Source organism: Equus caballus, chromosome 6 (assembly GCF_041296265.1).
Source record: "Equus caballus isolate H_3958 breed thoroughbred chromosome 6, TB-T2T, whole genome shotgun sequence".
Taxonomy (NCBI): domain Eukaryota; kingdom Metazoa; phylum Chordata; class Mammalia; order Perissodactyla; family Equidae; genus Equus; species Equus caballus.
Genome location: NC_091689.1, coordinates 41,068,426 through 41,080,568, shown reverse-complemented (window position 1 = coordinate 41,080,568; position 12,143 = coordinate 41,068,426). Strand labels below are relative to the sequence as shown.

Here is a 12,143-nt window from a genome sequence, read left to right as displayed (position 1 = left end):
TTCCCTTTGTCCTCTGCACCCCTTCTTCCCGGGACGAGGACTGGGCCCACAGCTTCTGTTGTGACCTCATTGTTTGATCAAGAGCCCAGTTCCAAATCTCATAGTCAAAGGCACAATAAACATTTCTTTAAAAGCTTATAGCTTTGGTAGAAACCCATCTTAGGACCATAAGCAAGTAAGAGCACGCGGACCCAATGCCTCAGGCTGGCCTGACTGGCAGAGGTCAGGACTTTCATTGTTCCATGGATGTTCCTCAGGAAGCTCTGGTTCCCTGTAAACTTAGTAAAGAGTAGCCATTGACCTCCTGCCTTGCTCCCAGGATGCTCTGACCAGTCCTAATCATTAGGAAGAGAGGGGAAGCACTGGCAAATAGGTGTCAGTGATCAGGCTGACCTTATATAAAAGAGAGCCTCAGTGACCTTTTGTAGAGTAGAAAACTAAATTTGGAGACCCACTCAAGGCTCTGGTGAACAACATTAAAGGCTAGAATAAGAATTTCTGCATCTTGAAGTCTCAAAACTTTGTTAAATCCCAACCCGGTGGGCACGAAGAGAAGAGCCCAGCAATCTAAAGCCATAGCCATGCCGAGCCCCTCGGTGGTCTGCAGCCTGCTTGATGCAGAGCTTTCTTACTGAGCGAGGTCTTAGGCCCAGCTTTGACCCACCACCTGAGCTATAATAAAGCATGAAACCCGGTAGCCTGCCCCCAGCCTGGGGGGCCTCACCTGGAGCGTGCGCCTTCCCATTGCCTCAAAGGACACAGCGCCAGTACAGATTTCCACCAACATCAGAAGCTAGCTGAGTCACACCAACGTGAGTTAAGCATTTTGCATATTTCTGCAAAAAAAATAGCAAACCCCACTCTCTGTCCTTTTGACAAGCATCCCAGTGTCTGATTTGGGTTTCTTAGTAAACTGGATTTGTGAGAAAAGTGTCCAACCAGACACGGCCCAGACCCAGGACCAGTTGAGGCCTGCCTGCCAAGCTCCCTCACTCTCTGGGGACCTCATCCAGAGCCACTAAGCTGCCTGAGGCCAGCCCACCGCAGGATCCCATGCTGTGTATGTGCCCCTCAGCTCCTGACTCGATTCCGTCTGTCTCCACGTGGAAGGGCTCACGGGACGCGTGTCCTGGTTTTGAAGTGTGACTCCTTTTCTGGTGAACATTGCTGACCTCTCCCCCCTTCCTGTTGTCGTCCCTTCTCCACCCCATCCCCACCCTGTTTCTTTTTGTTTTGCAGATTCTGTTTTATTTTGATATTGTTTTTACTACCATTTTCACCATTGAAATTGCTCTGAAGGTAAACCCCATCCCCTCTGCTCCTCTTCCTGTCCTGCTCGTACGGGCACTGGCTCTCTGCTGTCTGTCGCTAACACACGTGCTCCTGTTGGTGTCTGGTTCACTCACAGAGCCACTAATCCGATTGTGCTTATTTTTCAGATCCTAGGCAATGCAGACTATGTCTTCACTAGTATCTTTACATTAGAAATTATCCTTAAGGTAATGCAACCTGAGCAATGACTCTCGCTTTCTTTCTCTCTTTCTGCTCTGTATGCCTGTCTCTTTTCTCTCGTTTCTTTCACTTTCTTTTTCATTCTCAAGCCTGAAATTGCAAGAATTAGTGCCCCTCACTTTCTTCTGTGTGCTTGCTCAGGCTCGGGCCAGAAGAACCCACCGCCACCCAGTGCCTCCTCTTGGCCTGGGAAAGGCATACGGCTGACAGGGTTGTCACCGGCTCGGGCACTGCCCTGTCAGCAGTGCCCCACACATGCCCACACACACCCACACACACACCTACACACACACCCCACACACACACACACCCATCTCCTGGTAATCGGTAACTGATCCCTGCTTAGAGCCCTTCCCTCCTCCTGCCCAGAGGAAATGCCACACGAACTCCCCAAGTGGAAGAGCCCACAGGGCATGGAAGAATCCCTTTGGCCACCCCCTCGATGCCCGTTATCTCCACCTTCCTCAGCACTTGCAGCAGATATCAGGGCTGAGCTGGAGCTGGGGCGGTGTGATGGGAATCATGGGCCTAAGGCAAGAAATGGGCCAGTCTCCCCACTGGGGCTTTTGACAGACACCCCCAGATGACTTCTGAGCCCTCGGGTACCTGCCCGGAAGCCCGCTCCAGTGTCCCTTGCCCTGGGCCTGGAGGAGGGAGAGTTTGACTGGAGAGCTCGGCCCAGGGCTCTGACAACGGAGTGCTAGAAGGGGCCGGAGCCCCTGCCCCGAGCCCAGCTAGAGAGCACCGGCCCGGCCCGGCCGCTGTGGGCGCTGGTGGCCATCATGGAGCTGTCACCCTGCAGCTGTTGAGCCCACCTCGGAAGGCACTGGAAAGAGAGAGAGTTTTTCTGTTTTATATTAATATATTACCTACATTTATTTTATTATTTCTAAGTTTTTCCAGTATACCACTGGGCCCTAGCCCAGTGCCTCCCTAGCCGGTTCATCAAGACTCGGGTGCGAGTTCCGAGGCCTGGGGAAGTGCATCTCAGCGCTTGTCCTCAGAGCAAGGGGATGGACTGTGCCCTCACCCCACGCAGCAGAGCCATGGGCTCAGAACTCATGCTTTGGCTGCGTGTCTTTTTCCTGGAGACCCGCCTGGGACCCCTCCTCCCTGGAGGCCCAGGCTCCCTTTCCCCGCTTCGTGTGGCTGATGCGAGCGCCAGTGTCCGCACCTGACCGCGTGCCGCGCCGGCCCGCAGACCTTCCTTTCCTGGTGGGACCTCCCAAGTCATGACCCAACCCCTTAATGGACGTGACAGTTCTGTCACATCCAGACGCAATTTGAGTGGGGCAGTTCAGGTGCCTCGCTGTTTGGTGCGTCCTGAGAGGCTCACTCGTCCTGACCCTGGCTTCTGTCCCTGCTTCCAGCTAACCGAGAGCCTCCTCAGGTTTCTCTTCTACTCAGAGAGAGTGGGTCTGACCAGGCCCCAATTCCTGGGCGTGGGGAGAGGCAGCCAAGCTTTATCTGGCTGTATAAGATGCTCTCTGTAAATCCCCTTTCCATGGTGACCTGGTTTTTCCTGGACTTCAGACTCAGGGAGGCACACAAACACCCAAAATTCTGTCCTGGGACAAGAAAAGCTCTCAGGCCCAATTCCCAGTACCCCTCCACAGAGCGTCCCTTGTGGATTTCAATGGTGCTATTTTCCCTTCAAGGTTGCCATACAAGCAGAAGTGAAAGGTCTCTGTAAGCATTGTCATGGCAAGACCCTTCCCTCCCTCCCGCCCCGTCCTTCTGATCTCTTTGATGCTTAGTGTGCTTCTAAATATAAACCCAGCCCGGAACACTCCCCTCAGCTCCTGCCCGCTGGGTCCCTCTGCCCTGCCTGAAGGCCCAGCATCCTGCCATGCCACAGAAAGCGATGGTCCAGTCGTCCAAGGGGCATTTCCTAGCAGGAACAGTTGAAAGACCTGGGGATGTTTGGCCTTAAAAACAAAAGGCTTATAGGACCACAACAGTTGGCCTGAATACTGCAAAGGACTGTCTCCTACAGGAGGGAGAAGGTGGAACCAGGACCAACGAGTAGAAATGACAGAAGATACAACACTTTTAATAACTAGAAGAGCTGCCCAGAGAGGCGGTAGTTGTCCGTGGCTGGACAGAGGACATTCCTGCCCATCCAGCTCAGAGTCAGTGATCTTGTGTCACACTCCTTTTCTCCCCTCAGGCTGAAAATACCCGCACAGTAGGCTTTTCCTGGGCAATGACTTAGAACTTTAGGAAGCAGGAACTGGGTGGGTGGCAATCAGCAAACAGGGTAAAGGAAGGACATGTGCACTAGGTACCTGAACCTGGCCTTGTCTTAGCCCCAAATGCCACAGGTAACTTACAAATGAATGCTCCATTTTTCCAGCGTCCACTTGCCCTTTCTCCAATAGCCGCTCTTCTTCTGGCCCTGCCTGGGCGCGTGCCCCTGCCCCTACACACACACACACACACACAGACTCACTCACACACACACGCACTTTCTGGAGTGCTGGTCTTATTCCGGGTGCCCTGACAAAACTGGAGCCCAAAGTCAAAGAACAAAAGTCGGCCCTCTGAGCCCAAGCAGTCCACCTATTTGAGGAATGCTTGTCCCCGAGTGTGGACAGCTCGTGGAGCTCAGTAGTGTCCTCACAACATCCAAGCCAGGAGCGAGGTGAGATCAGACCTGGCACCTTCTCTAAGGCTGAAAGTGAAGTGGCTCAGGGAGGCACTCGGCCTTCTGCAGGCACGGAGCCTCTGGGGTTAGCACAAGCTGCCCAGGACCAGTCTCTGGGGTCCCGGATCTCCGCTGAGAGATGGGGCAGCAGTGAACTCCAGATGGCAGGCCTCGGCAGAGATCTCCAGCGATAGTCCCCTGCAGCCTTTTATATAATGTAGCCACTTCCAGAAACTGCTGCAGGACACAGGTGCCTGCGTCCCCTGTGACCCCCTGCGGCAAGAGATAAATGGAAAGAATTAGGCTGCAAGAGCTATTTTTGCCAATTTCCCCTGTGTTGGTTTTTGAATTGCTCTGCAGACATGCGCCCTGGAGATGCTCTGATTCCAAAGAGAGACACTGGACCCCAGATGACCAGACTCTCCGTCTCTCAGCCTTCAGCTCCTAATTTCTCCCTTTGGCTGATGCTTCGTGGCCCATGGCCTTTCATAGCCCTTAACCTGGAAATCCACTGGCCCTGAATTCAAGCCAACAAAATTGGAAAGGCTGTTTGTTGAGCACCCACAGTGGCTTTATATCAAGCTCTGAGGGAGGCCTGTCACAGTCCTTGTCATCCCCTGTGCTCCCCTTTTCTTTTACAAAGGGCTTCTGTGTAGATTTTCTACAGGTGCCTCACAAAAGCAGGGAAGAGTACACCCACTTTATAGATGAGGAAACGGAACTTCCCTCACACGGGAAGAATCTGAAATCCAAATTCAAGCTCTCTGGCACCAAGTTCAGTTCAATGACATCTAACATTTATATAGGGCTCACTGTCTGCAGGCTCGTGTTCTCCACGTAAGAACTCAACTGATGCTTACAGCCCTATAGATATTCTCATTGCTCCCATCTTTCAGATGAGGAAACCGAGACGCAGAGAAGTAACTTGCTGCAGGCAGACAAATAAAATACGGTAGGGTTGGGATTCGAACTCAGGAGGCCTGGCTCCAGAGCCTGTGCTCGTAATCCTTGTACGGTGCTGCCCCTGTGAACACACAGCTGTGGCCCTTAAAGAACGTACAGTCTAAAAGCAAGACAGTAGAACTGAGCTTAGAATATTTGGCACACATCATAAGCACTATCTGAGGCTGGGAAGTGGAGGGATCCTAATTGCCAGTTAGTGGTAGAACTTCTCTCCTGGCATTAAAGTGACTGTCCCAGTTTGCCTGAGACTAGGGGGCTGCCCCAGGACACTGGGCTTTCAGAACTAAACCAAGAATGTCCTGGGAAAACCAGGACGGTTGCTGACCCTCCTGGACACACCCCAACGGATGCCTCAGCTGGCCCTGAGGGCAGATAGAGCTTGGAGAGGAGGTTGGGAAGTTTGCATACAAGGGAAGCCCTGGGCAGCCTCAGCACAGGGCCCCTCAGGCTGGAGCCACCTGCGATGAGGAACAGTGGAAATGAGAGGGGGATGGCTGGCCAGTGTGAAAGGGCTTCAAACAAGGATTGAAGAGTGGGACGTGGTCGGGTAGGTCTAAGGAGCCACTTATTCATCTGGAGCTGGGGGAATTCCTTGGTGGCTGTAGAAACAGTTGCAGAACGCTTTTCTTGACACTATCTCCTTCTGCAGTCCTGCCTGCCCCTCATTCCTCTGTCACCCCACTGCCCTTCAACTGGGCCCTGCCCAAGGGATGCTGTGGGAGTAAACGGTGGTGCGAGGGGGTCTCTGGAGCTTGGACAGGAACCACTCATGCTGGTGTTTCTCTGTGCCTCCCTGCAGATGACTGCTTATGGGGCTTTCCTGCACAAGGGCTCTTTTTGCCGGAACTACTTCAACATCTTGGACCTGCTGGTGGTCAGCGTATCCCTCATCTCCTTTGGCATCCAGTGAGTAGGGCTCCCTCAGCCCAAGATGGGGGCATGCAACTAGGAATGGGTGTCAGAAAGGACAACCAAGAAACCAAGACTCTGGAGGGCCTTCCTGCACAGCCAGCAGTGTGACTGTGATGGGAATGGGGTGGGGCTTCTGACTTGTACCGCATGGTGGCTTTCATTTCTTGTGTTCATGTCCTCAATGGTGTGAGCCTTGGGGTACGTTGATCCCGCAAGAAGATGTTAACTATCTGGATCTTGCCATGACAGGCAGGGCTGGACCCAGATATAAGGAGAGGGGCTTTCCTCCCTCCTCCGCCGAGTGCCCAGTGCCCTTGGCTGCCCTCAACTCCAACGGCCTACCATTGCCATGGCCCACCCTGATCTCCCCCGTCCATCCTCCCTCCCTTTCTCTCACCTCTCTCCCCAGTCAAAGCAGCTGATGAGAGAGAGAGCCAGTGAGCAAGAGAGAGGAATTACTGACTCTCAATCTTGGCTGCACAGTGGAGCCACCTGAGCAGCTTTAAAGAAGACATTGCCTGGATCCCTCCCCCACCGTGTTTTATTTAGTTGGTCTGAGGGACAGCCTGGGCTTTAGGAGTTTTAAAAGCTCTCCAAGTGACTCTGCTGTACAACCAAGGCTGCGAACTTGCTCAGTTCTAAGAGGATCTGGTTATGAGTTTCTCCCAAGTTCCATCAGCTGATAATATTAACCCTGCACTTTAACTTTCAAAAGCACTTTCACATACACATTCTTCTAAGGCCCTCATGAAAAACCTCAGAGGTAGGCAGGGCACGCACAGTTACCATCATTTTATAGATAGGAAAATTGACGTTCAGGACATGAGACTTCCCAAGATCACACCAATGGCAGAGAAGAGGGTTCTGGGTCTCCCTTCCCAAGAGTGTTTTCATGATCGGCTAGAAGGAGTGGAGATGGGGGCATTAGGATGTGATCATCAATTATATTACCCAAAACTGTCCTCCTGGGAGTCTAAAGGTCTAGATTTTAATCCCAGCACTACCACTCAATCCTGTTTAACCTTGAACCAGGAATTCTCCCCTTTGGTCTGTGCTCTCCCAACCTTTAAAGCCCTTCCATAGTGATTCGATGCAAATGGACTCCCTCCCTGAGATACTGGGATAGATAGGAATGTCCTCTGAATCCTTTGGAATACAAAAGGCATGAACCAGAGAAATCCAATTTTCTACCAGGTCCCTCTTGAGTATATTGTTGATGTAAATAATCCGTAACCAATCTATAAATGAAATTGGGGTGAGTTTATTCTGAGCCAGGTCTGAGGACTAGCCTAGCCCAGGGCTTTCCTTCCCCAAGGAAGGAAGGGCACCAAGAAGTGGGGTGTACAGAGTGGTTATATACCCTCAAAGAACACGTGTCACATATGACTGAAATGTCCCTTTTACAAGGGTCACGAGACTGCCCTGTTGGCACAGTGATTGATGGACTCAGCAGGTAGTAGGTCTGCTGTCTTGGTGGACGCAGCAGGGTGACAGATCTGCTGTCTCAGTCTGAGTGGTCATGGGTGAGCACAGCAATCAATTCCTAGTCTAGGGAGAGATGCTCATCCTTAAGGAAGTGCCAACATGGGGGAAGTTGCATCTTTATCTTAAGGCCATTGGTTTTTGCCTTTGGGACACAGCAAATGCTTAAAACAGATGTACAATGCATGCTCAATGGCCATGTCAGACCCTTTTGGAAAAACAAGGTCAGGCCCAATTAGGCTTACACCCAATGGCTTCCATACTCCAGTATGTCCTATTGCTTGCCATTTGTTTGTCAGTATCATCCTGACAACGTGAAGAATGAAATCAGCACTTGCTGACGTGTCATACATGTTTTAGGTCCTGAGGTGGGTATAACGCTCGCCAAAAGCTTGAGTGGACGTCCCAATCAGATGGTTAGCATGTGAGGGTTGGGATGCCCTTAGTTGCTCACCAGCCTGGCGTGGTGATAAGCCCCACCTGGGTTGATGGATAACTCCAGAAATCACACAGGCCTCTTGCCGAGGGGCCTGTGGAGGGACCTGCGCCCTGGTATCTTCTTTCCACCAGGGAACAGCAGTGGCCTGAGGCTCCCGGGAGTTCTGGCAAGGCCCTGGCATGCCAAATGTGTGGAACCTGTTGTATAGAATCTATTCCTTCAAGTGCTGCCATGTGCTACGCCAGAGTGGGTTTTACATATGAGTGTATTGGGCAGTTCCCCAGGACATGCCTTTGGGGATGAGCAGCAAAATATCTCCTCACCATGCGCACCACCTGCAGCCACAGGCCTGAAGTTCCACCGTTTGTATGGTATTTCTTCAGGTTCAATGATGTCTTCATCGGGCATAATAATAAAAACTGCCATTTACAGACGATCCTCAACTTACAATGGTTTGACTTATGAGTTTTCGGCTTTACGATGGTACAAAAGCAATATACGTTCAGTAGAAACCGTAGTTCGAATTTTGAATGTCGTTCTCTTCCTGGGCTAGCGATATGCAGTGCGATCCTCTCTCCTCATGCTGGGCAGCAGCAGCCGCAGCTCCCGGTCAGCCCCACAATCACGAGGGTAGACAACTGATATACTTACAACCATTCTGCACCCAGACAACCATTCTGTTTTTCACTTTCAGTACAGTGTTCAATCAATTACATGAGATATTCAACACTTTATTATAAAATAGGCTTTGTGTTAGATGATTTTGCCCAGCTGTTGACTAATGTATGTGTTCTCAGCACGCTTAGGGTAGGCGAGGCTAAGCCATGATGTTCGGTAGGTTAGGTGTATTAAATGCATTTTTGACTCATGATATTTTCAACTTACAGTGGGTTTATAGGGACAAAACCCCATCATAAGTCAAGGAAGATCTGTATTCAGTTCGTAACCTGTGCCGAGCACACTGCTAGATGATTCACGTACGTTTTCTCATTTAATCCTTGCAACAACCTTATGAGGTGATTACTGTCCCACTTTACAGCTGAAGAAACTAGGGCTCAGAAAAGTTAGGAAATTCACCCTTGGTGACTTGGCTGGTAAGTGCAAAGCTGAGGTCTGAATTCAGGTTTGCCTCATCTAAACCTCTTCTCTTTGACACTGTAAACACCCACCTTGAGCAGCACATTATATTGCTAATGACTCATGGTGAATTGCTTTTCATATTATTTACTCAATAACAGAAAAGTCCCAGGGTCACAGGCAAGTTCCAGGCTCTTTTGGGGTGGGAGATGGGAGTAGAGAATGGTCCCAGCATGAGAAAGTCTGCCAAACAGACTTTACGTTTTCTCAAGTTTGCCTGAGATTAGCCTGTCAGGACACCTCCTCACCACAAGCAGGAGAAGCTTACTCCCCTGCCCTGTTGCTCTCTCTCAGGTCCAGTGCAATCAACGTTGTGAAGATCTTGCGAGTTCTCCGAGTCCTCAGGCCTCTGAGGGCCATCAACAGGGCCAAGGGGCTAAAGGTGAGCTCGGTGGGCGTAGGTGGAGAGCCATCTACCCAGCAGGCATCAACTGGTCTGTGAGTTGGTGAAAGCTAAGTGAGGTGAGGGATGGGCTAGAGGGAGAAGCTGCGGTCAGGCCAAGTGGCTGCTGTCTGGAAGCCTGGACTCTCCTGCCTACACCTCCGGTCCCACTTCAAGTCCTGGTTCCATAAACAGAACAATGACAGAGGCAGCCATTCAAAATCTCAACTCCAAAGCAAAATTTTTGCAAAAAGAAGACCTGCACAGAAACCCAATGCCCTCACATGGTGATGAGGTGCCTATATTCCTACCCCTATAAAATGACCCTCCAGCCCATCCCTCACCTCACTTAGCGAGGCTTTTATCCCTGTAGTCACCTGAGTCCAATGGAGGACTTTGAGTTCTGCTGGGTTCCACCACGATGTGACCCTGGGAAGGTGTTTTGCCTCTTTGAGTCTAATTTCCCCCACTTGTGGTAAAGGGACTACCCATGCTGCCTCCTCAGAGAGGACCCGTTAAAGGAAGGCACGCGCTGAAACCATGTCTCCTTGCCCTGCCCTCTCTTCCCACTGCAGCACGTGGTTCAGTGTGTGTTCGTAGCCATCCGGACCATCGGGAACATTGTGATTGTCACCACACTGCTTCAGTTCATGTTCGCCTGCATTGGGGTCCAGCTCTTCAAGGTTAGTCTTGGCTCTGATTTGTGGTCCTGCTTCCTTCTTCTCCTATCAGAATTCCCAGGAAAGGGAGCTGGCAGATACAACAGGAGGAGGACAGTCGCCTGGGTCAGACTTGGGATGAATGTAACCTCCAATCACAGGCCTCTTCTGAGCTTCCCAAACCAGAAGAGGGAAGAGCCTAGAAGGAGGCATTGCTCCACCAGGCCAAAGACCCCTCACTCTCTCAGCGCCACTTGCCCTTCAGGTCCCTGCCTTTCCTTCTGGCAAGAAAGGGAGAAGGGCTCATGCTCTGACACCTCAGTATCAGTCGCCTGCTTAAAATACACAGTGGTTCCCCATTATCAACAGCATTGTCACCCTTCTCTGCCCAGCTCTCAGAACCCTGGCTCTGTCCAGGTTCTCTCTCACTGCTTCCTGGCAAGGCCCCTCAGCTATAGGGAGGCCAGCCTCCTCCTTGGTTTCTGCTCTTTTCTGCCTTAATCCTTTGATTCCTACTATTCTCCCATCTGAAGCATTCCTCCCCCTGCCTTGTCCCCCCGCCGTATAAACTTCCACTGATTTCCTCCATCTAAGCCCAGTTTCATGTCCACCTTCCTCGCGAGACCTTCCTAAAGAGTCCAGCTCGCGTGGATTGGAGTTCCCTTTCCTTTGAATCCCAATGGTGCTTGCGGCACTGAGCATCTTCATTCGCTGACTGCTTTGTGTAAGTGAGTTATGTCGTCCCCATCTGGATTCTGTTCTCCTCACACTTTGTTGCCCCAAGTCCCTACACAGTGCTGGGCCACAGTGATGATCACTAATCACTTTTGATTGCTTCATGATTAATAAGGATTCATGATAAAATGATTCATGACTAATGAGCATCTCCAGTCACTTTGTTCTTCTGCCTTCCAGGGAAAGCTCTACACCTGTTCAGATAGTTCCAAACAGACCGAGGCAGAATGCAAGTGAGTACAGGCTGGAGGCAGCCAGAGCCCAGGTTGGATAACTCTGGGCGTGAGAGGAGGGTCATCCCATTCTTCCTCAGACAGAGTGGCAGCTGGACTTTTACCCCTGGGTAGTCTGGTCCCATTGCCATGACATGTAACATTCTCTATTCCTGAAGGTTCTGCCCACTGAAGTTCTTCCCAATGGCTAGAACTGTGGGGTTTAAGCCTAGCCGGTCCCATCCCACCCAACATGCCAGGAGTCATTGGTGGGTCAGGTGTGAAGGGAGATGGGGGACCCCAAGATTAACTCCTTCTCCTCCCTTCTCAGGGGTAACTACATCACATACAAGGACGGGGAAGTTGACCACCCCATCATCCAGCCCCGCAGCTGGGAGAACAGCAAGTTTGACTTCGACAATGTTCTGGCGGCCATGATGGCCCTCTTCACGGTCTCCACCTTTGAGGGGTGGCCAGAGTGAGTATGCATGTCAAGGCCTATCTGCCCTGATAGTAGAGGCCAAGACAGTGGCCCCTCACACACTCCCCAAGTTTTGATACTACCCCACGCTCCTTCCCAGAGGTCATACTTACCTGTGTCCTCCCCAGGCAATGAGGATGTGTTTCTAGAACAATATGTAGGCCATGGTTCCTGCTGAAACATAAACTCTTCTTTTTCTAGAAGATGTCAACATTTCAGAAACTCCAACCAAAAATGAGCTTCTTTTAGCTCCGCTTCCCCACCTCAGAGTGAGCCACGATGACAGGGCCTCTGGGCGTGGGGTGCGGGGAGAGTTTCTGCAGGTGTGGGCCCTTGGCTCACCGCAGAATTGAAGATTCCCACTCCCAGTGTACACTCACTGTGAGTAAAGATGGCGGAGATGTCTCTGTTTCACCAGACTCTGCCCTACTCTCCTTAGAGAAGGCTTTGTCTATATTTACAATGGAAAGTAAGAAAGGGATGGAAGCCCGGGTCCACATTCCTCTGCAGAGGTAATGCCTAGACCAGCCTGGTCGGCCTTACACCGCGTCACCTCTACCAGGCAGCTGATCCATCAGGTGC

At 51.3% G+C, this 12,143-nt stretch overlaps 1 protein-coding gene across 9 annotated transcripts in view; it reads left to right on the top strand.

Moving 5' to 3' along the window:
• CACNA1C (calcium voltage-gated channel subunit alpha1 C) overlaps window positions 1-12,143 on the top strand; it is a 680,405-nt gene that overhangs the window by 590,032 nt on the left and 78,230 nt on the right. For 8 of the 9 annotated variants that reach the window (XM_070270768.1, XM_070270767.1, XM_070270765.1 and 5 more), the window contains 6 exons: window positions 1,240-1,299; window positions 5,922-6,028; window positions 9,387-9,474; window positions 10,050-10,157; window positions 11,049-11,101; window positions 11,412-11,558. In XM_070270768.1, the coding sequence (XP_070126869.1) occupies window positions 1,240-1,299; window positions 5,922-6,028; window positions 9,387-9,474; window positions 10,050-10,157; window positions 11,049-11,101; window positions 11,412-11,558 (563 nt within the window). Of the gene's footprint in view, window positions 1-1,239; window positions 1,300-1,439; window positions 1,500-5,921; window positions 6,029-9,386; window positions 9,475-10,049; window positions 10,158-11,048; window positions 11,102-11,411; window positions 11,559-12,143 lie in introns of all 9 variants that reach the window. The other variant, XM_070270773.1, reaches the window with a different exon arrangement.